The sequence below is a fragment of the Lipophrys pholis genome (genome assembly GCF_963383615.2).
Source record: "Lipophrys pholis genome assembly, chromosome: 12".
Classification (NCBI taxonomy): domain Eukaryota; kingdom Metazoa; phylum Chordata; class Actinopteri; order Blenniiformes; family Blenniidae; genus Lipophrys; species Lipophrys pholis.
Genome location: NC_137641.1, coordinates 7,705,066 through 7,729,968, shown reverse-complemented (window position 1 = coordinate 7,729,968; position 24,903 = coordinate 7,705,066). Strand labels below are relative to the sequence as shown.

The window sequence follows — 24,903 nt, the reverse complement described above, 5'->3', positions numbered from 1 at the left end:
AGACTTCGCTTTGGTTCAAGCAAGGCACTCATCCAAGGTTATCTCATACTTTGCAACAAAAGCGTTCTCTACATCTTTGTTCGTAAAGCGGTTCAGGAAAAGCAAAGCTGGTCGAAAGACGCTTGACTCGGGACGACAAAAAGAAGACACATGTGGGATCCGCTCGTCATTTGGCTCCCCGGGTTGATTTTTAAGCCGAATGCTTGGAGGTGGGGAAGCCAAATGGCACAGCTGTCTGGTTACACTTGTGTATTGCTGCAGTTAATGAAAGAGATGTTTCGCAGTTTGACTAACTCAAAAGAATTGGCTTCATGAATGACTTTTAAACATGACGTCAGTCCTACCTGTCTGACTCCGCTTTGCTTTTCCAACCAGACGTGAGGGATCAGTACAAGGTCCGTGGAATATTTCAGCTTGTCTTCTATCTCAGAGTGGAGAGATTCATTGACTGGATGCAGAACAAAGAGGTCTGTCAGTAACTTGATTTCTGGGTTTTGTGGGGATCGGGCTGATTCCGATGTTTTGCCCTGAAAGAGCTGCACCTTACCACCAACTTAAATCCTAATGCTAAGCTAATACTGAGAACAAAAACAACAATGGTGATCCCAGTCCCAGTTCAATCAACTTTAAAGGTACAGTCTTATTTTGAGTTAAAAATATTTGAACAAAATGACAATAAACAATGATTGTTGATGATGGACATCTGCTCGTCCATCGAAGGACACCTGCTAAAAACACTGATGATGTTTGGTTGGGAAAGATTAGCTTTAACTAGGAAACGATCCAGCATAGCCAACAAGAAGGCTTATATTGTTTCATATTGATCAATCATGAGAGGAACCAATCTTTGTTGTGGGTACATGTGAAAACAGAGAAACATCCCACTAATTCTTCTCCAAGTTTGCCTCGTTCTTTAAGACGTAAAACTTAAGCTCAGGCGAGCTTGTTTGGGATTTGAACATAAAGTTGATGTCTGTTTGTTTTAAACTTGAAGGATGCTGTATTCCTCTGGTCAAACAGGTGTTGGTAACAAATAAACAGACTCTGTGACAGTGTGCCTGGTGGAAGCTAATTGTGTGAATGGAAAACTCAGCCCGCCGATCACTTCATGTGTTGCTCATGGTAATGTTCTGCATCCAGTCTGACTCTGTTATATCTGCTTCTTTCTCCTTCCACGCCTACTCTGTCTACAGGAGGCTGAGAAACCAGCAGGGGGCAGGAAGAGACAGAGAGCAAAAGGAGAAAACGTAGAACATGTGGCATAATAGTAGAGGAAAGAAAAGCCCAAGAGTGTGGAGCTGAGCGCAGACCGTACCAAAGAGAGGAAACAAATCTTTGGTTTCTTTGGTTTCATCAACACGATTAAAAGGACAAATGGAAAGTCAGTGAGGTAGCCTCTCTGGTTCTCACAATTGAAATAGAAAGTTGTTTTTTCTCCTTTTCTTGTCTTATCTTTTTACACACACACACACACACACACACACACACACACACACACACACACACACACACACACACACACACACACACACGCACACGCACACGCACACGCACACGCACACAAAGTCAGTCTTGGAAGCAGCTAGCTTTAAGGGACCCTCCGTTTTTCTTCTAAACAAGTGAAACAAGTCGTTGTGTTTGCATTCACGCAGCCGCACGACTCAAAACTGAAACAAAAACAAAAATGGGCCACAATCCGTTCACGATGGTAAAACACAAGGTCGTGTTTCTCTGCGCAAAGTGACGTGTCGTTGGCCTAACATTGACAAGTTAAAGGTATTTCCGATTACGAAACATTGATCTAGTCCATTAATCTTCTAGCTTTACCAATCACAAAGATCTTGATTCAGCGAGCAGAGAAGATGGAGCTGGGATCATTTCGTAACGCTAACGTACGAGTGAAACAGTAAGCAGAGTTCGAGCTGCGTGGATGTGAGCACAAACCCTACGATCGGCCTGTCAAGGATTCCAGTAATCTTTGGTGAGTCAGTTTATATCGATGTGTGGCCATCACTTCACCTGATCAAGTGTCACTAGAACATCAGTCTCAAATTCATTGCTTGTTTGACAATGGTTGGTAAAGAATTTCAAACCTAAACAATCAATAAATTTGCCACATAAATATCCGCACGAGGAAAAGAAACAAACAGATGCAGTGCTCATCATTCAAAAGGCTATTATTTCGCATAGAGATGTTCAAAAGAGAGAAATCAGAACCAGGACAAAGAAAACAAAACAAAAAAAAACTACATTGGTTAAAGAGTGCGAGCTTGTGTTGACATTCAGAATGACCCTAAATCAGACATTCCTACATTGTTCTGTCATTAAGTCTAAACATTCATAACACATTTCATTTGCTTTTTAAAGTAAAGCTAACTAAGAATAAATTAATAGACCTGGCTTAAGCACTGCATCTTTGATGCAACTAACATTCTTAAATACCCATAAATATTCGTCAAAAAAAAAAAATTACATCTAATTTAATAACATTAAATTATCATTAAGTACAAAACTAGAGTGTTCTAAAACACCTCATAAATAAATACAGCATCAAACAGAAAGTAAAGGGACAAAACAATGTAAACTTTGGCAAAGCTAGTCATCATCAAAGGGAAAAAGGTTCAGAGGGAGATTTGGCAACACAATTTGTTCACTTAATTCATTCACAATTGAAAGAAAACATAAATTACATTAAATAAGAAAATCACATATTGCAAAAAACAAAACCTAGGAAAAAACTTAGTGGTTGTAGTAGTAGACAATTAGTGGCAAATATTCTTTGAAATACTTAAAAACAAACAAGCAGTGAAAACCTCTTTGGGATGGTTTTTGGTTTCATACCACTCCTATTTTTTGTCTTTTTTCTTTTTTTTGTTTGCTTGGCAGGTTTAGCCTGTATTACATCCAGGCACAACTGCAAGTGGGAATGGAACGTGGCCGCCACCCCCTTGAACCAGAAGCCCCGCCCCTCCAGCGGGCGGCTGGACGGGAAGGTCAGGTGGGTGAAGGGTTTCTTTGGACTAGAAGCTTTACATACAGAAAGACAGAGAGAAAACTAAGGATAAAGCTATTCGACCGACATTTTAGCAGTTTCTCTCAGCAGGTGTTGATGGTTTTTTTTGGTTTTGTTTCATTTATTGTTGTTGTACACATGAAGCAGCAGTGGAATGTCCTCCCCCCTAAAGAACAAGCGAAAGTGGGCTTTCTTTGCCACGGACAGTTAGCACGTACAGTCGTCTCTCCTCAGCTCTTCCTTCTCCAGAATGGCTTTGTGGGATAACGAGTAACACTTTGTCATTAGTCAAAACTTAGCTTAGTGTTTACTTGTTTGTTACCAATTGAAAAAACTTCTGTTGTTACCATATTTATTTTTATTTTTTTTATAAATGTTGACATTTCTGTAGATTTCTATTTTTAAACTTGGCCAAACACCCAAATCCCGGTTTAGGTCCCTCCTGGTTTTTTAATATTTCTGCAAAGTTTTACTGAAAAGTTTAACTTTGGCTAACTGTTCTGGGAAACGTCCCATCCCAGAGAGCTGACCGTAAGAAGAAAGTAAAGTACCATTAGCACAGCAGAAAATCTTTGGTATACACTGTATGTTCCAGTGGCATTAACTCTCTTCAGTTTAAAGTGAACAAAAGCTCCTTTAAAACTGGGCAGATATCAGATATCGATATATCATATTCTTGATCAAATGTTATGTTTTCTCCAGGAATAAAACAGTTTTGTTCATCAGCACTGATGGAAATTGTTGGAGGTAGACGTCAAACTGTGAAAAGTGAAAAGCTTTTGATTTCTCCAAACGCTAATAATTCGTCAGACACGACAGATATTTGCTGTTATTTATGGAAACTGTCCATAACGAAGATGCAACCAACAGGTGGAAAAGTGGTTTTTGCTTGAGCTTCTGTCACGAAAAGGACTTACGCATTAGCTAGCTAGCTAGCGAATATTGCAAAAGAACATCTCAGCTAAGATTCTTCACAAATTTAAGACAAAACAAACAAACAAACAAAAAAAACAAAAACCGGAAAAACTACTGATTTGACTGCAGGAGAAACAAGCTTGATTGGTGTACATGCTAACCTAGCGAGTTAGCATGCTAACAGTAATCCTCACTGGAAGTGGAACAAAAGCCCACAGTGCTCCACACACAGCGCCACCATGCTGCCGGTGTGTAGATTTTGCCTTTTGGGGGGGAGGAGAATTGCTACTGACGTTAACGGTGAATCTTTGGTTTGTTAGCTGATGAGGTTTCTGTTGTTCTTTTAACCGTTTTTCACTTTTAAAAACTGCATAGGCACACGTTAAAGACACTCTTCATCCGTGAGAGACACATTAATGTTCTGCCTTTTTTTTGGGGGGGGGGTCGGAGGGAAGAAAATGGTTGACATGTCCTCCGTTTTGTTCCTTGTCTCCTCCCCGTGTGGATTTCCAGTCCTCAACTCGCTGCCCCTTAAAGAAGACCTGACTCAGCATCAGGCAGAACAAAGCTACTCCTCCGCTCCCGTGATGTCTTCCTTCCTCCTATCCTCCCTCCATCTCCTCGTCGCCGCCATGTCCTCTGTACTCGACATCGTCGCCACCACCCTTTTTTTTTTTTTTTTTTCTTTTTTTTTCTTTTTTGGTAATAATTCTCTTCCATTCTCAGTTTTTTCTGGTTGTTGGAACAGTTAGGTGCAGAAAAGGGTTTTCTTTGGTTTAGATTTGTCAATAAATAGAAAAAGTCTCAAGTGTCCATTTTTATTTGAAATGGTTCTTAAAGCCTTTGGCTTGCTTCTAGCCAGCGCTGAGACTCAGCGTGGGCTTTGGAAGGAGCAGGGGCTGCTCATTGACGCCTTTCCTTTGGTTTGGTTTCTTTTTTTGGCTCGATAGCTTGAGTGAAAGATGATTGATGAGGTGACCTTGGAGGGTAAAACAAAGCTGCAAGTGATGAAGGTTGGGATTTTTTGTGTGAATGTGGTGGTATTTACATGATGTGTAAAGACTGTACAGTGTGACCGTAGCACGTGAAACCAATGAGATTGGGTGGTGATGGATGCTTTAGCACAAAGTCACAAAGACAGTGGCAGAGACTTTTTGTGTCTCAGTCTCTGCTTGTCCATTTATTTACCAAAACCTAGACAGAGATTCATGACAGAAAGGTCTGTTGGGAGTAAATTGTTTGCAGCGTTTCTACTTGTTTCCAGCCCCACCCAACCTTCAGGAAGAGACAGACTCCCCAGGCATCGTCTTTAGATTGTCCTCTTAAACTATTACAAAGGCCCTGATTTGCCTGGGTGGTCCGCCCTTCCACCGGTTCAGGTGGTCACTGACTCTGCTGATGAGTTGATGTGAGAGTTTGTGGTTTGCTTTGAGGGATTTCAGAGGGCTCCAGAAAGCACTTCAGGTTTGTAGATGTTCTACACAAGGATTGATTGGCGAGGGTCTGGGGGGGTTTCCAACTGTAAGCCAAAAATCGGGTTTGTATCCTCCGTGTAGGAGCTCTCCTCTCACCTGTGTCTGAACCTTTTGTGCTCATTTCACAAATTTTTTGCTCCAGAAACATGTGAGTGTACAAGCTCTTCTCATATGGCTTTTCCTGACTTATTCGAAGCCCAGACACGCTTGAAGCTGAATATTCATTAATGGACGTAGATTCTGTTCCAATATCGCATTGCTGGATTTGTGTTTCCTGTGACGTTGTGTCTCAAACGCGCCAGTTTAACAAGTGAACGGCATCTCTTTCCGAAACTGCAAGCAGAACAAAAGCTGCTGATGGTAAAATGCTTTGAGGAAAGCACTGCCCTCACAGATGAGTTACCATGATAACATGAACAATGGGATGGGTCGTGGGAGGGTGAAGCCAGGGGAGACCGGACTGAGCTCAAGTTAAGCTGCGGATCAGGATGGAGAAGCTCAAGAAATGACTCATTAAAAGTGTGTTTGCATACAAGCGAGTGTCAGCCACTGAGTGTGTGCGTGTGTGTGCATATGTGTGTGTGTGTGTGTGTGTGTGTGTGTGTGTGTGCGCGCGTGTGTGTACATTCGCAAGTAACAGTGTTTAAGGGTAGACACCGAATGGATTTCAACCACTGTATAGAAAAAAATGGCATCCTGAGTTTTCTAAGATGTGAAGACCACTCGGCATTGGCGGAGAGCCCCGGTTCTATTGCAAAGAAAATGTGCTTCAAGATTGTGCTCACATACGTCGTACATGTTCATATATAAGACACCGACACGCCACTGAATGTATGCTGGGAAAGCTTGCGGTTCCAATCATGAGGACGTCTCACGTTTGTGTAGGTGTGTGTTTGTGCTTGCATATTTTGCCATTTCCTAACTTAAAGAAACTTCACTGGCCTATTTAGGGAGTCAAACTACGTGACTTTGCTTAAGTAGAACAAAATATCTGCTCATTGTGTAGAGAGAGTTGCTTACATTTAGTCGTCATCTTACGAATGAAAGTTTCCCGCAAACTCTACAACAATTTGGTATTTAGAATACTGAATTGTTGTTTCTGTCTCTGTGCCTTGAAATGACAAATACAAACTGAATTGAATTAAATTTAGTGGTAACTTTACTAATCTTGACTGAGCAAGCCTGTGTCTGGGTTTAGTTCTGATTTAATGAGACAATGTCTGTTTTAAAAAGTCTGGACGTAGTTTGAATGTTCAAGGTCTACTTTGAAGTACTGTGGTCTATTCTGAAGAAAAAGAACAACAGTGCCTATTGTAGAGAAACCAGGCCTGAAACACAGTTAGGGTCTGTTTTAATAAGACCAGGATCGTTTTAAAGAACAATTCCAGATCTGTTCTAAAGAATTCAGTTCAAGAACGATTTTTCAAACTGGATTTTTGTGTCCATGTCTTTTCTGAAGACCTCAGGTTTAGTTGAAAGAGTCTGGGTCTGATTTCAAAGAACACAGGTTAAAGTGAAAGAGTAAAGGTCTTTTTTTAAGTGTTTAACCTTCTTTTATAGAATCCAAACCCTTGTTGAAATGAGACCTGGGTTCTTTGAAATAAAAAAGACATGTTGGTTATATAGAGTTCAGGGGAAGGCAACTTAAAACACGCCCAGATATTGTGAACTGAAACAGGCTTCTTCACGAATCCGGCTCATTTTTGAGATCTGAATATTGATCGCTAAGTCTGATAGATATTTGTTGTACTGTATGTCAGGTGTTTCCTCAGAGCCTCCTCAAGTTAAGGTAGCAAAGTGAGTTTTTTCTGTCGTTACGTTACTTCAAGCACTCCTGTTCTCCGATGCTCAGTCATCACACGCTTCCTCTTTGCTTGTGTCTTTGGTTTGCTTGTTTGTCAGAAATATTTGAGTGTTTTCTACTGAAAACGTTCTCGTTCTAGAGCTTCCATCACATTCTGCAGTCATAAAGCTTTTCTGTTTTTTTTTTTTTGTTTTGGTTGTGTCCTAGCTTATATTGCATATTAGAAAACACACTCTGTCTTCTAGTCTTTGGTATTTGGGCTAGTGTGTCAGCTTATCGTCCTACAGGAGACATCAGAAGAGAAAGTCTTTGATTCAAAAGAACTGAGGTTTGTGTGTTCTGACGATGAGTTCACCCTTCGGCTTCTTCATGGATTTGTGATGGATTCACTAAAGGCGGTTCAGCTACAGGTCGTGGCAGTGAGCAGCCCCTCTCTCAGTTTGTCACCGTTGACGAAAGCAAGACAGACAAACAAAAATAATGTAAAAAGTTTTGGTTTTCCACCTCGCTTCGACTGGGCGAAGCCTCGACCCGCACCCTCCACCCCAGTTTTCCCTTCCCATGCCCCCCCCCTCCCCCACCCCCACCCGGACACCCCACTCCCTGTTGCTTCTCTCCCTCTCCTCGGCTTCTCGCCATCTCAGATCACGCTTTGGTACAAGTGCTGGACGCCGAGGATTGGGCGCCGGGGCTGGCTCCGTCGTCTGTCCATTTGTCCAGACTGCGGCGGCGGGCGTTCATGAAGAAGTTGCTGACGGTGCTGAGTTCCAGGCCCAGCTGCTGCGAGATGGTCAGCTGCATCTCCTTGGACGGCCGCTTGTTCTCCTTGAAGATGGCCAGCAGGGTGCGCCGCTGCAGGTCAGTGAAGACCAGCCGTGACTTCTTTGGTGTGTTGTTGCGATCTTTTCCTGTGTCCTGTTCCTTCCGTTTGCACGCTGCAGGGGGGGGGGGGGGGAGAAGAAAGAAGTGTTGGTGTTTGAACAACAGTTAACTACTGGAGGAAACAGAAGCGTGTTGACAGATCTTCAGGTTGTGTAACTCTGACGTGTGTGTCTGTTGTCTGTGAGCGTCTTTACTGAACAAGACGAATCAAACCTTTATTATTCGACTCAGAAAAGACATGTAAGACTGATATGTTTAATAACTTCACCAAAGACCCACAGAAGTTAGGTAGGAAGTCAGGCTGTATGATAGTTCACATTTACTGTCAATTCCTTGTGCCACTAAACCGAACCGCAATAAAGGATGTTTCTGTGTAATGCAATGGAGCCCTGCTGATTGTGTTGACAGCAGATCATATTTTACCTCATTATTTCAACATTATATTTAACCTGGAACAAGCCAAAAGTCAGACAAAAAAGCACTAAATAGGACAAAAAGCCGGAGTCAACCACTGCACCACACAAAATGGTAATCTGAAGAGCAGATGAGGAAAACTGTTAATTAGCTGCACGAAAACCCCAGAGTACACACACACATCAACATCCTATATTTATTTCTTTTGTAATCTTTCACAAGTGACATCACAAAACTCAACATTATCGCATATTTGGCATCGTGCAGTCATTCTGCGAGGAGGGTTATCGGTTTGCTGGCTTCATTGTGGCTTGTAGAAGTCTGCCTGCACACGACCATGAAGAAGGGTCATCAGAAAAAGGAGAAGTCAGACCAATCCGATATACCTTACTAGGGAAGAACAGATTATTATTCCATTGGAAAACTTAACATTATCTTAAAATGGAAAGTATGAGTCTTTTAAAAAAAAGGGGGGGGGGGGTAAAATATGTAAAATATGATTATTTATAGAAACTACTAAATGGGGACTTAACTAGCCACATGTGATCCAGACCCTGGGGTTAGATGGTTAACACAAGTTACCGTGGCAACGGACCCCAGAAACCCTTATCACTGTTGTAGTATGGAAAATCCAGACTATCCCTGAAGTAACCTCTCTAAAGAAATATCCTGGCCCCCGTTACCAGTTCCCAGCGAGAAGGTTGTCAATCAACCATCAGATAGCTGTGAACTAATTAACCAGGGCAAGATGCCACGGAGAGACGGCTCTACATCCCCTCGATCATCATCTAATCACTCTGCTTTGATCGTCGGGTGGAAGCAAGAAAATCCTCACAAGATTAAAAAAGGATGATGAACCCATCCGAGAAAAATACTAGAGATTGGAAGAAAATAAAGTCGGACCTCTGTGGTCTCCAAATAATCCCCAGCCTGGTGCCTCATCTGTCTCCAACCAATAACAGCAGCGTCCTGATTTGAAGGATCACGTCTCTGAGAATCCCTCTGAGTGTAATAATATCTACAAGGTGTCTCCGGTTGCATTCTGCAGCTTACATGTTTGCGCACGCCGATGTGTCTCTGTGTCGGTCTATACAACACAGGATCCAGTGGACTTGATGTATTTGTTGTTCAAGAGAGTCCAAAAATGTGTCGGATCAGCTTGATTTGAGTCTGACTGGGACTGAGGCCCCATTTACACGACAACGTTTTGAGTGAAAGCACGTCGTTTTGCATTTTTGCCTCAGAAAACTTCATTTGCTCACACGGCAATGTTTTGAAAACGATGTAGTTAGCATGCCAGGCCACAAGTTGGCGCTATTGTTTGCATGCACGCGCTATAAACATTAGCTATGGTGAGTACACGGATATGGACCGGGCGTGATGACACTCTGGAGGAAACGTTGTTGTTATTGTCCGTCTACACGTGCAGAACAACTACCTACTGTGGTGCAAACCGGCAGGAGAAATGTTTACGCAATCTACACAGAGACAAAGCCTGAGCGTTTTCAGAAATTTACAAGACGTCTTCTCCCATTTCCACGGAGACAGAGTCAGAGTGTTTTCCAAAAGTTCCACCTTGGGAGACATTTGTAAAAAGTTGCATTTTCAGTCGCTCAGAGCAGCATTGTCTTGTAAAGGAACACCCAAGATGAAAGGAAAGTTTTCAGTTTTTTCACTTGAAAACAGAGTTTCTCCAAAGCTGCAGCTCTCCTGGAAGTGAGAGATCAAATTGTCCCGTTTACCTGAACATACACTGGCTTGTGGCGACCAAGCCTTCATAGCGTGCGCCCCGTTTCTCCAGAGGCATCTGATTCTATACATCATGTATCTATTTGCAATGCAACGGCTTTTTATACTGCATTTCTGCATAATAAGACAGAGAACCATTAGCCAGACAATAGTAATGAAGGGGTGAATTGATTCAGACAGAGGACTACTGAAGGCCTAGGTATGAAATACACGGCCCACCACTGAGATATATACTTTATTTCTTCATGATGCATTGTATTGTTATTTTTAATATTGGTGTAATAATGACGCAATGGGGGTCTGCTACAATCGGAGAGCTGTAGACGACCACAGAATCTCCTCTGCTGTTATATCTCAGTTACACAATGGGAGGGAGGTTAGGGGTGGGGGGGAGTGTGTGTGTTTGATTTGATTACCCCCTTGAATTAAGTATGCATGAATCAGAGCCGGCTGATCAATACAAATCAGATTAAGAACTCAATTCAGTCACAAAACTATTATGTAAGAGGAAACTAGCCTTGCTGCGCGCACGCACACACACACACACACACACACACACACACACACACACACACACACACACACACACACACACACACACACACACACACACACACACACACACACACACACACACACACACACACACACACACACACACACACACACACACACACACACACACACACACCCTGCTCCAGTGTCCTCTTATTGCAGTGTTTAGCCACCTGCCAGCACAAGCTAATGAAAGACTGTAGCTTTTGTTTTCACCACCTGCTTCATGATAAGAACACAGCCGACCAAAATCAACTTAGTGCTGCATTCTAATGCACCCTGGACTAATAAATACTACCTTGTGACAAGTAGAGTTTGCTTCTTAACAGCAGTAATATATTTCCTTTTCTCCCTGATATTTTTGCTGATGCGTCCTTTATCCTTTCTTGTTTTGTTTTTTTTAAGGTAAAAGCTTCTTTTCATTGGTGATGGGTTCCACCTGTACCTGTACCTGTACCTGTACCTGTACCTGTACCTGTACCTGTATCTGACTCACCTCACTCCAAACTTTACTACATGTACTTGTTCATTCCCCCTATAGTTGACACATTGCTTCTATTTGCGGCCCTAAACTGAGCACCTGTAGACTCTGAACTGTGTGTTTCTATTATCCTCTTATTAGTTTTAATTGAATATTAGATGCTCATTTGTTACCTGCAGGCTTCCTATAGCTCGGTCCCGGGACCTTTGTACGTCACATTCACACGTAATGAAATTGGAAGGGGAACAGGCATGACTGTCAATACTTATAACAAAATCAACATTTTCACAGCAAAGAACATTCTATTCTTCAATGAAAAACATGAATTAATACAGTCATCCAAACGTGTGTCAACATTTTGGAAATGAATACTGAGATCAATCATAGGCGAGGGTTTTGTTGGAGGGGAGTGCTCCTCCTTTGTTCTCCAGGTGAAGGAGTGCAGTGTGGTGTGGATGTAATTACAGCTCATGACTGACAGGTGGCATTGTTGATGTCTGGATAGGACACACACACACACACACACACACACACACACACACACACACACACACACACACACACACACACACACACACACACACACACACACACACACACACGCGCACACACACACCCCTTGCCTCACGATTTTCACTATGGTTCAGGACACAGGGTTTAGCTTCTATAGTAAATGGACTTCACTTATACAGTATACCACCTTTTCACTGTAGCGCAGCCCCAAAGCGCTTTACATGATTCATCACATTCACCCATTCACACACACATTCACACACCATAGGATGCTGCAGCCGTGCAAGGCGCTTCTATTACATTTCACTTCTTTTTAAATTACAATCACAAACTGTTTCTCAGATATTTATGAAACTATAAATAAAATCTTAACCTCAACCTAAACGTTAATGTGAGGTGCACATACACTCAGATTCACAAATATGTAAATACGTCTACTACTACTGATCGTGTTTCAGTTCTCATATCAGAATTGTGTACGCAATAATAATAAATAGCAGCATTCTGTGGTCATACAGTGATATCTTGTGCTCTCAGAAAGACATACAAATGTCTACACATTAGTGACAAACAGAAAGAAAACAAAAGCTCACAGGTTGAACTCAGATTATGTCAGATCGGATTAGAATATGAAGACGATCAAAGTCAGACATCTTGATTTCCTTTCTGGTCTGATACCAAGTGAAATTCTAGTTGATATTGCCGACACTAACCTGATCCAAAAAACAAATGTCTGAGCGTAGGAGTAAGAAAGTATTTAAAATGAGATCTATTTAAAAGACATTAAGACAAACGGTTTGCATATTTTTCTTTTTCAAGCTGATTAACATGCATGAAACACAAAATGTATATTCGTTGTACCATCTGTAAACAAATGTTATCAAAAAGCAAATTTTAATTGCGTGAAATTGTTAATTTCTGTGAAAACAAATACTATAATTCAGCCAGTAACAGTGTGTGTGCTCAGAGGCCTTCATATAGGTCCGGTATCTTTAATAGAAATTATTTCAGATTTCTTTTACATCCCTTCATTTACATTTTTAGTCAACTGATATTGTCAATTATTAACAATATTTGAACTTAAACATTTCTCTGGCATCTTTATGCGTTTAAAAAAAAAAATCTGTTGAATAAAGTTCTTAAGTTTTCATCGAAATAAGTAATTCTAAAATTAGTAATTACAATGTAAGTATCGATATGAGACTTATTGGCCATTTGGTATCGATCTCATGCACAGAAAGGTTTGGATGGGTCACACTTGCTTCATCTGGACTTTGGCTGTAGTTATTTACTGGACCATCACTGTGATGAAACATTCGACTAATAACCAGAATACAAAGCTCTTTTAAATACTCATAAATCACCTACAAACTCAGATAGCTTCATCTTGTTTCCTCAAACTGTTCCAGGAGACAAAGTGCTTATAAGACACATACAATACAAGCAACATTTACAGCAATATATCAACAGTGCGCTGCTTCTGCAGTGAGTTAATGCTCTTATTACCAGTGCTATTTTCACAGATACATCTATCACACTGCTGGACCTCGTGCACTTAGCATACGAGGCTTTAAGACCGCCGATGTGAAGCAGCAGCCTCGGAGAGATGCACTCTCACATCTTTTCACCGGCTGGAGTTCGAATTGAAATGTGAAACTCACTAATGCTCCCATAAATATAATAAATCAACATAATTTGACAATAAAAATAGAAATACACAGCAGAACCAGTAGCCGCCGTGAACCAAGTGTGTGAAATAAAAGAAGCTATTGTGTTTGCTGCTCTGAAATCTGAAAAAAAGCTTTAATAATTTGCAAGTTTGCAGACGAAGACGTTACCAATACACACGTATTACTCTCCTTTTCCTTAACATGTAAACGTCTGAATATTGTCTGAAAAGACAGTTTGACATTTAACAGTTTTTACAGATTTGCTTGATAATGAAAGTCAATGAAATATGTTTACAATCCTGTATAATGAGCATTATGCTCAATGTGAATGAATTATTTGAAGTTAAATGCTATTTAATTAATCAGATTTGACACTATTGAATGTGGCTTATGAAATAGTGTTAGTGTAGCTAACAATGTAAACTGGAATGTCCAGAAAAGTTGTAGAAGATATATATAATAAGTAAAGACATTTTAATTTGAACGGGAGCAATACGGCTAATCTATCCACGTGACTCAGAGTCAACAACAATAATAAAGATTTAATTCATTTATGCAATAATATTGAGAGTGAGGTGAATTCAAAGTGATGTTCGAGGTTAAAATGAGTAATTTACACGTTAATGTCCTGTAGAGGGTTAAAAACAACTAACTCTAAACTAAAAGCCTTTTAACAAGCCAGAAGGAACAAACCCAAGTTAAACTCCAGTTTTCTGTGACAGAATGAGCGAATTTTCAGTTTAACTCTCTTTCTTGTGAGGTTGACTAATGTCAGTATGAGTGTGTGGGTCTCTGTAGGGGCTTTTCCACCGGAAAGAACCAGGTTCTAGTTCGGAGCCGGGGCCAGATTTGGCACCAGTTCTTTGTCTTTCCACCACCAAAGCCCCGACCAATCAGGGTCTAAACTGGTGCTAAGCTGAACCAGCTTCCTGAAATCTACAGAGAACGCGAAGCCCCAGAGTGGTTATAGAGAAAAAAAATTATAATAATGTGTGGGAATGATATAATAAGTCGCTCCCTCAAGTTAATAATAGGAGGGAACGAGATCATTTAATCCGCGATCGCTGAGCCGCGGTTCTCGAGCTGCAGAGATCCAGCGCTCCAGCACTGCCCTGTCAGATGTGTCGGATATATCATTTAGAAGCAGTTTTCCATTGTGGCTTTCTTCAGGCTTTTCATGGCGACATCATTATAACTAACGTCACGTCCAGGTCTTGTTTCGCGTTCTGACCGCAGGCTGAGGTCTACGTGAGGCTGTGTGGGGCTACGAGACGCTCCAATATTATTTTCTAACCCACAGAACCTCTTTATAATAAAGCAATACTTTTGGTTCATCAGCAACTACAAAACAAACTACATACTACTGTAAATGAAAGCTTGGATTTTTTTAGCCATAAAATGAGCCTTTTAATGGCTTCATCTGAAAGAGAACTTTAATCAGTGTGTGTTTACGTAGGTTACCATGGAAACAGCTTTTTGAGCTGCGTTCTATTATTCTACACCTCCATTCTTCCATGTTGAAGCATTTGATTCAGACACGTCCAGAAATAAAGTGAAAGGAGCAGAATTTCACAATGTAATGCCTAAATGTTGAAAAATAAGCCCCAACCTCATTCACGTGATATTTATTTTTCTCTCTGGCCACTCCGGGGCTCCGGACTAAAACAAGACGGACGTGAAAAAACACCAATAGAGCGACAAGGAGACTCAATGTTTTCTGGCTCTTCGGTCTGCATCCGAGGTTCAGGACAGACTAGATGAAGCGACCCGGACTAAACCCATGAATACAGTCCGTCTCCTGGTTCCTGTACGAGCGCTGTCAGCGCCAAATTGGTGAAATCAGTGACGTATCACGTTTTGGAGTGACGCAGTGACGTGGATCTCACTTGGCTCCGTTAACGGTGGAAAAAGAACCGGTTCTTTGGCGGTGCTCATTTAAGAACTGGCCCTGAACCAGCTGCTGGTTCTTGTTGGTGGAAAAGCCCTATGTGTGTGTTTGTCCTATGTGTGTGTTTGTCTTGTGTGTGTGGTGCGCTCCTGCCCAGGTGGAACCTGCATTGGTTTTTCGTTATCTGGGATTGGATCCAGCATGCAAAGACCCTGAATTGGATAAAACTGTATGGAACTGAGACATGAGTGGACATGGACAGTACATTTTGGGTCAAAATGGATCCGTTTTTGACATTTCAAAGCAATAAAAATAAAATAAATGTAATTCCTTTCCCCTAAATCTGCTCACTTTCTCTAAAATGACCGAGAATTAGGAATGGGTGCCGTTCACATTCGATACCCGGTACCTGGAAATTTGTACTAATGTTTGGTACTTTTGTGTGTGTTTATGTGGTAATAAATGTTCAGTTGTTTAATAATACAATTCCCAAATTTTCCAATTTAACATATTTATTTCGCAATATATAAACTTTAACAAATCTATCAAAACTACACCCAACTGCTTGTATTGTAACATCGCAGTTGTTTCAAAAATTTCTTCAACATGAAAACCCTTAATTACAACTAAGCAGCGTTTTTCCTTAATAATACACACATTAATACCCAGAGCCACATATTCCTATTCCTTTCCTTTCCCCTCTGGAAACATTGTGATGGTAGATTTGTGATGGTAGAGCTTTAGATCTGTGATGGTAGATGTCAATATGTGCACTCTTCAGTCATGAGAAAAAACTTGTGCTGAACCAGGAGCTTCCTCAGATTAGAAGTATTTCCGCCTCTGGCCTTGCAGTTCACATCACAAATATTGCTGCGAGCGTAAGATGCATCGCATTTTGAAAAGTGGGGTTGTACTTTTGAGTGTTTTCTATCAGCCATGCTGCCTCCGTTGTCTGAACCCGCAGCCACTGACGTCATTATGCCCGTGTGCCTGTAATGCTGCGTTCAAGTGCAGCTCAGAAAATCGGCTGCTCTTCCACTCCCTCACAGTCACAAGGATGCGTTTAGGTACTGAAACATAGTTCCATTTGATTTTACGTGAATCTGGACTCGGTAGTACCAATGGGATTCAGTCGGTGCCTATAAAAGTACAGAATTCGGTACCCATCCCTACCCAAAATGCATCAAGATTTCAATATTTCAGATTTTTAAACAACAAATCTTTTCTACAATGCCATTATTGGACAAATTTCAATTCAAGGAAAATGGTATTTCAACATGCTCAAATTCTCAAGTGTGTGCTGTTCCTCCATCTGCTGTGAAGGAAGCACTCTGCTTGACGCTCAGTTTCATGCCTGAGTTGGTTAATTCGGTGTATATTATCAAAAATTCATTCAACACTATTTTCTTTATAATAGATTATAATAGATTTATAATAGATTTTTCATTGGATAAGATTGTGTTTCCTGCAGCTCGGTGAGCAGCTCAGCAGGACATCACCCTCCACGAGCTCCGCACACCGGGCGAAAAGTCCACACACATCTAGCGTTCACAATTGTCCAGCACGCACGCACATACACAAACACACACACACACACGCAAACACACACACACACACACACACGCACGCACGCACGCACGCACGCACGCACGCACGCACGCACGCACGCACGCACGCACGCACGCACGCACGCACGCACACACACACACGCACGCACAAGCCAGGCGTCTGCAGTCATTGGAGAGGGAACACGGGTGAGTGATTCAATCAGGCCTTTCCACTCCCCTCCCCCCCTCTGAGTGAGGTTACAGTGAAGATCCAACGCACAGTTATATTATTCAATAGGGGGTTTACTGATTTGAGAAGGGTGGGTGGAAGGGTGGAGGGGGTGAGCGGTGGGGTTTTCTTGAAAGGTAACCGCTGATTCGATGGAAATCGATGGTAATCGATGAGGCGGTGTTCCTCTGCCTCTCATCAGGGCTCCCAGCCTTGGCGTTGTTAAAAGTGTCTCTAACTGGACGACAGATGATCAGAAAACGCAGCCGCTCACCAGCGCGGGACGTGAGCATCAACACTTGTAATCAACAAGTAGCTGAAGGTATAATCAAACTATATCACATCGCTCTGCGGTGCTCCATGTCTCTAAATTTACCAGTGAAAATGTTTGTTTAATTCCACTTTTCTCTCTGCTTGTCTTGCGGTGGACTGTTAGTTTGTCGACGGTATCCATGCCGCTGCCCCATTCCACCAGAGCAACCCACCGTAACAGTACACGTTTCTTTGATTGCTCATATAACATTCAAATAACATTAGAAATGCTTTAATGTCGACAGGGCCTTAGACAAAACCAGGAACAGATTTTTAATGGGTGGATGTAGGCTCACTGTGCCTAAAATATAGTTATGTCAATTTAAAATCTACTAAGAAACATTTTATGACTGTAAACACCGGTGACAACTTGAATTAGGGCTCAACTCTCCGTATTTCTGAATGAAATCAATTTGTTGCAGATAAGGGTATCAAATATCTTCTTTTTGACTTAAATAGAAAGAGTCAAAATTTACTTTCATATTCTTAAAAGTCACGAGTTTAGCAAACTTGTGTCCTTTTGGTTTTAGCAGATAAGACGACACAACGAGGCAGAAGCTTTGTGACAAAAAGGAAATCGGTAACAACACTCGGACTCTCAGTCCCTGTCCGCATGACAACGCCGTTTCATGTAACCAAATGGTGTTTGGCCGGTCAGCCACATGGTGCGGCGTTTTATGAGCTTGAAAATGACGTTTTGAAAATGGGCTCCAGAGTGGAGGAATTTGAAAACGCTGCCTTGGTGTTGACGCGTGGATGGGCTGGACCATTGGTGTCAAAACTCGGTCCTGGAGGGCCGGTGTCCTGCATGTTTTAGTTCTCTCTCTGCTTCAGCATACCTGAATCTAATGCTGATGTCATCACCAAGGTTGTGAAAAATCACGCTCACTGCAATCAGGTGTGCTGCAACTGGGAGGAGCTAAACCCTGCAGGACGCTCGCCCTCCACGACCGAGCTTGGACACCCCTGGGCCAGACGCACACTTGCTGAAAACGATGACGTCATCGCCGTGTCTTTTTCATTTTTGCATGCTCAGTATCGTCTTCTCCATTTTTGGTGTACTTCTGTGGCATCGTTACAGTGACACCTATAGGCCAGGTATATGTACTGCATCGTTTTGACTCATTTTCATGGTGTTGTGTGGATGCACTGATGACCTGGACCGATGTCATGTGGATGGGAAACTTTTAAAGAATGACATGGGAGAAAAAAGATTGTTTTGGCTGGTGTGCACAGGGCCTGGGAGACCAATCACAGGCCTGACTCATCGTAAATATATAGCTTTCTGCCCCGGGACGGCATTAAGTATCCAGTTACACGCTTACACAGCACACGCAAAAACAGAAACCAGGCAACATTAAAGATTGTAACTCAAGTTGTGTTATTGAAAATGGGTAATTAGTTCCAGTTGACAGGAGAGTTACTTTGAAGTATTAGTTAGTGCAGGATTGAGATTATCATTCAGAGCTACGAACACGTCATACCCAGGTCAATTCACACACTTGTGAGTAAAGCATACAGGAGGAGAGAGGAGAGGCTCCATCTTCTCTCTTCATTAACTATAGTATATATATATATATATATATATATACAGTGAAATGTTTCAGAAGCAAGCATCACCTTCACTTTCACCAAATCCTCAAGTCCTTCACATCATTCAGTAGAACACCGAGTGAAATAAAACAACCATAAAACATCATCAATCTGTGTGCGATACAGAGGAAACCTACTTCACAAAACACACTTCGGTGAAGTTGGAAAGATTCGGACTTCCGGCATCAATAACTGTTTCACAAAATGTGATCAAACACAAAAACGATGCCTCTTTCCCATCAGTGTGAGGTGGACAATATGCTCAAGCTATTTTTTTTATCAAAAGCAGCAGCAGAAATAACAGGGATCTTGGTGAGCAGCCGGCTGTACAACCAGCGTGCAGGGAGCGTCTGCAAATTACTGCTGCAACAGTGAAGACAGATTCCACAAAAATATCTATTAGCGTCACTGGTGTTCACTGCAGTCACACCAACATCACTGCAGCTTCGCTGGTCTCCTGCTGATCAGACGGCAACACTTGGTTTGATATAAAAACGCCTTTTCATCATTTCACTCCCAAAAACATGCACTGGGGAGTTCCTGAGCAAGACTCTCGGCCCCCCACCAGCTGTCCCTGAGCGCTGCCCTGTGTGGCTGCTACTGATGGGTCAACTGGGGAAGGGATTTCCCCTGCAGGGGATAATAGAGTGCAATAAAAAAACAAAACGCATGGATTTTTATAGGTAATAGAATTAAAAAGCTTCACTCCAATGAAACTCTGCTTAACCATGCAAGTGATCCTGCTGATCAGACGACAAACTGGTTTGACAAAGAACACCTTTTCACCATTTAAACCTTCTGGATAAAATTAATCAATTAACACCCTGTAAGAAGGTGACCTTTTGGTATTTCCTCCATTTGTCAGTACTTCAGGTGCATCGGTGGGCGGTGCATCTCAGGCCGAGGCCTTCACTAATGTTTGGTCTGAATCAATCCACCCCCGATTATTTTTTTATGGCTACAAAAACCATGATACGATGCATAAATGCAGTGTAAAGAGCCGTTGCATCCCGGATAGACACTCGTGTAGCCAGAATACATACTTTAACTGATGAATCAAAGCTGGGGTGCACATGTCCTACTGCTGCGGCTGCATAAAAAAGCTGCTGCTATTCCCGACACTTCTGGGGGTCGAGGAGGGTGAAATCTGGTCTATGTCTGGCAAATAATATAGTCCACAATCCTGCCATAGAGTCAGTTGTAGTGCGCTCAAGTAACTTGCACCGGACCTCTTTGCGCTCAGACTGCTGTGTTGCGTTCAATGACCTCTTGAAAAGCCAGTTTTGACAATGGTCTTTACAATAAATCTGCAATCAAATCTTTTTCTCTTCTCCTTCAACCTCCTTGGAGGTTGACAAAACCGCCATTAAATCAACACAACTATAATTTTACTCCTGCAGCTCGCGACAGATACAGTCAGCTAGCTCTGGCGAGTAAACGCTCTCACGAGCCAATCGGACGACGTGAATACGCTGACGTTACCCTAGGCCAGCGAGAAGGCGCTGAGTCGCCAAATGAAAATCTGATGGGTTGAAGCAACAGCATGACCGACACTTTTTTTATGATACAGAGGCCTTCAGAACGAGACTGGAAGCAGCACAACCTGGGGAGAAGCCATGGAAGGAACCAAACAGACCATCGTGAATTATTTAATAAGTATTGTGTGATTCAGATATTTTTCTTGGGCCTTCAGAGAAGGCCTTTACAGGCCCTGACAGCCCGCCACTGTTCAGGTGTCAGTCTGAGCAGTTTATTGGTGTATTGGTGAGATCGGCTTCTCTCTGTGTGTGAAGATTCTAGGTTTCAATACTAGACAGGACCAAGTATTTGATCAAACCGCTGCACTGTGGAACTCTGGACCCTATTTTATTTGTGTAATTTGTTTGCCATGTAACGTGTTGTACAATATTTAGTGTGTGCGCTTGTGTGTGACGTTTAATGATTAAATGATTGAACCTGTTTTGGTGACACTTATCTTGATGTAAGTGATACTATATTTTATATAATACCCAGTAAAAATGGCTGGTCTAGTCCTCTAAAAGCCTTTTCAGATCCTTGATAAATCATCAGTTATGTCCATTCAGTGCATGTCCTCTTGATGCTGTGAGCTTGAATTAAAAGAGGATAAAAGAATAGAAAGAAATAGCTGGAGAGATTGTGTGTCTCGTCATGTCATCAGGTGATCGGTTACATTATAGTGACTGTCGCTCTGTTGGGTTTCATATGAATCAGCCGAGACGTTAGATATTTACAGCATCTCTGTCATAACTTACCCGACTCTTATCCTTTGTCTGCTTCTATAATTCTGACGGTCATTGTTACTGATGAGCCTTTATTGTTTCTATTATGAAGGCTTATGCTACATTATCCTCCACTGAATGTAGAATCAGCTGCAATAAACTACATTTCAGCAATTTAGAATGCCTAGTCATCTTCCTGTGGTTATTTTGCTTAAAATAATCAAAAGTAATGCAGAAGTAGTGTAACACATTGTAATTCAGAGACAGTAATATTGCAATGTGACAAATTACTTTCAAATGACAGGAACTAATAATATATAATACATTAGATTTTGGAAGTAACTTGCCCAACACTGCTCCTGACTCCAAAGAGCGCTTAATCAGCATAAATGTTCACTTATGATTCCAATTTAAGTTTATTTATTTAACGGTGGCAAACTGTCTTAAATGAAGGCCTAACGCATGATAAAAGTAAATATAGGTTAATTAGGAAGGCTTAAGACGTTTGCTGGTTTGAAACCAACACAGTTCACTCTGAACTGCTCATGCTGTGTGGAAGCAACTGGTGTTAACTTGTTTTGTGATCAGTTGATGGGTCAATATAACACCAATGTACCACTACCTCAAAAAGAAAAAGCTAAATTTAGTCTTTTAGTGGTTTCACGTTAGGATAGGTCTAGTCTACAACATATTAAAACTTGGGCAAAATTGGAGTATGGAAAAGTGTCCAATTTTAAAGCGGATTTTTGCCGTTTTACAAGTCATTTTCCATATGAACTCTACAGAAAGCAATAACTCAGTTAATTTCCATGATAAATCAATAAAACTTCAATTTTTACCCAGTTTTTATATCGACTTATCAGCATTTCTGAGAGGGACTGAGTTCCATACCCCTTGGATTTACTATCTCACAAGTTTTCACCCCATTTTAGCAACAAGGTCCGATATCGTGAGCTGTTCCTCATCATTTCCCTCCAGGAATACACAAACCCATTCCAATGCCTCATCCTGATCACTGTCCTTTGGTCTACAGCTTTTTCGTCGTTTGGCGGATTCAACTGACGTGAACTGTCTTGGGATGCCCCGCATTGTACGAAAGTTGACATCACATGGCTGGCGGTGAACACAGTCTGCCGCATGAAGATCACCACCAAAAATATTAAATCTGGATTGAACAGCAAAGGCCCACTTATCCCCTCGTTTTGTATTGAACCAATATAGTTGATCAATGCCTCGATCGTCACATGGCAAATTCTTTTAAGACTTTTTAGTTTAGGGTCTAATTTTATTGCATCAGTTCCGCCCAAAAATATGGTCCCAGAGAAACAGGAGCACTCCTTTTTACTGGGCGAGTAGAATCCTCCTTGTTGGGTCCTTTTTGTTTATGTGGTCAATCCGGCATGTTTTGTGAACACGAGTTCCGGCTTCGACCATGACTCTGACACCTCTTTAGATCCTTGCGTGGTTGATACCTTCAGCACCTTTTTATCGAACCACCACGGTCTCCTCAATCCAAATCCTGTCTGCATAAAAGACAGGTTTCTTTGCTTGTTGAGCTCATATTCTACTCTGAAAATATTATAGTTGGGTCTGAGAAAAACACCAAATGAAGGATTAGGTCCCTATTCAATTTTTACATATAGTCTTACCATTATTAGTAAACAGGTGAGACATTTCAGCCGTTCAAGACAAACCAGTTGCGAGTATTACATTGTAGAGATTAAAATGTTTATGTCAATATGGCTTATTTAATGGGTGCTTTAATGCTCAGGCTTGTTTTTTAAAAGGATTATGCTTCTAAAACAGTAAAGCTTGACGATTGTTTTGGATTTTGTTTCCCATAGCACATGGCTTCATTAGACCTAGATGTAGATGCCCACATGGCAATATATCTAGCAAACTATCACAGTTACCTGAATGCTCTTAGATTCTTGAGAGGGGCAGAGTATTGCAAATACTATGCCACACCTTCATTTTGGAAGTTGTTTTAATATTAAGATGCATGAAGATGGCAGCACTGTAGGGGTGTGGAGGGCTAATGCAGCAAAATATTAGTTTTTGCACGAATATGGAAAAAAGACTGAAATTCAATTAAATCCAAACAGTAACAAACGTTATGGGCAGTGGTGTTTATTGATGGACCAATATAAAGCCAAAGTATCCCTACCCCACAAAGTTGCAAAATTGTGTTTGTTCGTGTTTTATGGTGGCTTTATGCTAGGATGGGTCTCGTCTACAACACATCAAAATGATAAAATCCTATTTAGCATTGGTAGGCCTACTAAAACCCAAAATGATAGAACATTCATGCTCATTTTACGTTAGTGCATGGTAACAAAAGTGTGGGTTCGGGGTACCCTTGAATATGGCATAAGAGATGATTCAACATCACTGAGAACCCTTTCATATGAAAAACTGAAGTTTTATTGATTCATCATGGAAATAGGGTTAGGGTTAGGGTTAGGTCCAACTTTTATTAGACCCATCCTACCATCAATCTTTTTTTTACATGTTTAAAGACATTCCCTACTTAATGTGCCTGGAACAAACATCGTGTGCATATATCACCCGCATCTGTGCTGAACAGTTTAAAATTCACTACTGTTCACGATCACATCTGACCAAGAGGTCAAGTCATCCAATATGACATCTGAGAGGCATAATTCCACTTTAAAACCTGTTTTTCAGTTCACTTGAATTGCAAGCTTGAGTTGAGTACCGGGCCTCAAGAACTGATAACACAGCAAACTCATCAACGTATTATATGGAGGCTTTCAGAGTCGAGCACGCTGAAACGTCAATAGAGACATCAAGGTGATCTTAACGTTGCCATTCAAGGTGAAGACATGGATACAGAAAGACGAAAGGGGCAGATGAACATGAAAATGGAAAGCGAGTGCCAAAGATGAACAGCAGAAGAGAGAAAAAAATCTTTGAAAGCTGAAAGAGAAAAAAAGACAATAAAAAAAACCCGGCAGGGGGTTAGTGGAGAGCTCCAGCAATCTGCTTCAGGAGAAATCCCTTTTTGTTTTTTTCTTGCTTTGCTCTACTTTAAGTTGTTTACTTTCTCACTTTACTGTCAAGCACTTTGTGAACACTGTTCTTCAAGAACCTTATCACACCCAATTCCATGTTAATTTGATTATTTCCACCGTAAATAATAACAGTAAAAAGGCACAATTGCCGTCATCGGATGCACACTGGAAGGTTGACACTTTTACCCTTTTGAGAATTTTGGGCTGTTGATAAGCAATCCCCACAAAATCTGTTTGGTCTGACCTGCAACGTTCCCACAGACACTCTCATGCTCTTCTTCTTTAAAAATGTCTTCAACCACCACTGGACAGTCTGTAATGCCAGAAAATATTTCTCTCTCTTTGCTTTGCGATGCGTCCATAGCTGTGTTTTGATGCCTGGATGGGAGCGGTTGAAAACGCTCGGTTGGCGGCGATCGAGAATCACAACTTAATTTCACTCTTATTTTCATTGTTGTTTACAAGCGAATGACGGCAGTATGACAAAAAAGGTTTTATTATGAAAATACTCTTATTTAGGGAAACTGTGGAAATTATTAATTATTATTATTATTATTATTATTATTATTATTATTATTATTATTATTA

At 41.3% G+C, this 24,903-nt stretch overlaps 1 protein-coding gene across 2 annotated transcripts in view; it reads right to left on the bottom strand.

Annotated features, from left to right (window-relative positions):
* Positions 1-7,401: 7,401 nt before the first annotated feature.
* Positions 7,402-24,903, bottom strand: part of onecut2 (one cut homeobox 2) — a gene marked incomplete at its 5' end in the record, with an annotated part of 57,979 nt that continues 40,477 nt past the window's right edge. For both annotated transcript variants that reach the window (XM_080476960.1, XM_080476961.1), the window contains one exon: positions 7,402-8,142. In XM_080476960.1, the coding sequence (XP_080333086.1) occupies positions 7,853-8,142 (290 nt within the window). In that variant the 3' untranslated portion in view covers positions 7,402-7,852. The remainder of the gene's footprint in view (positions 8,143-24,903) is intronic.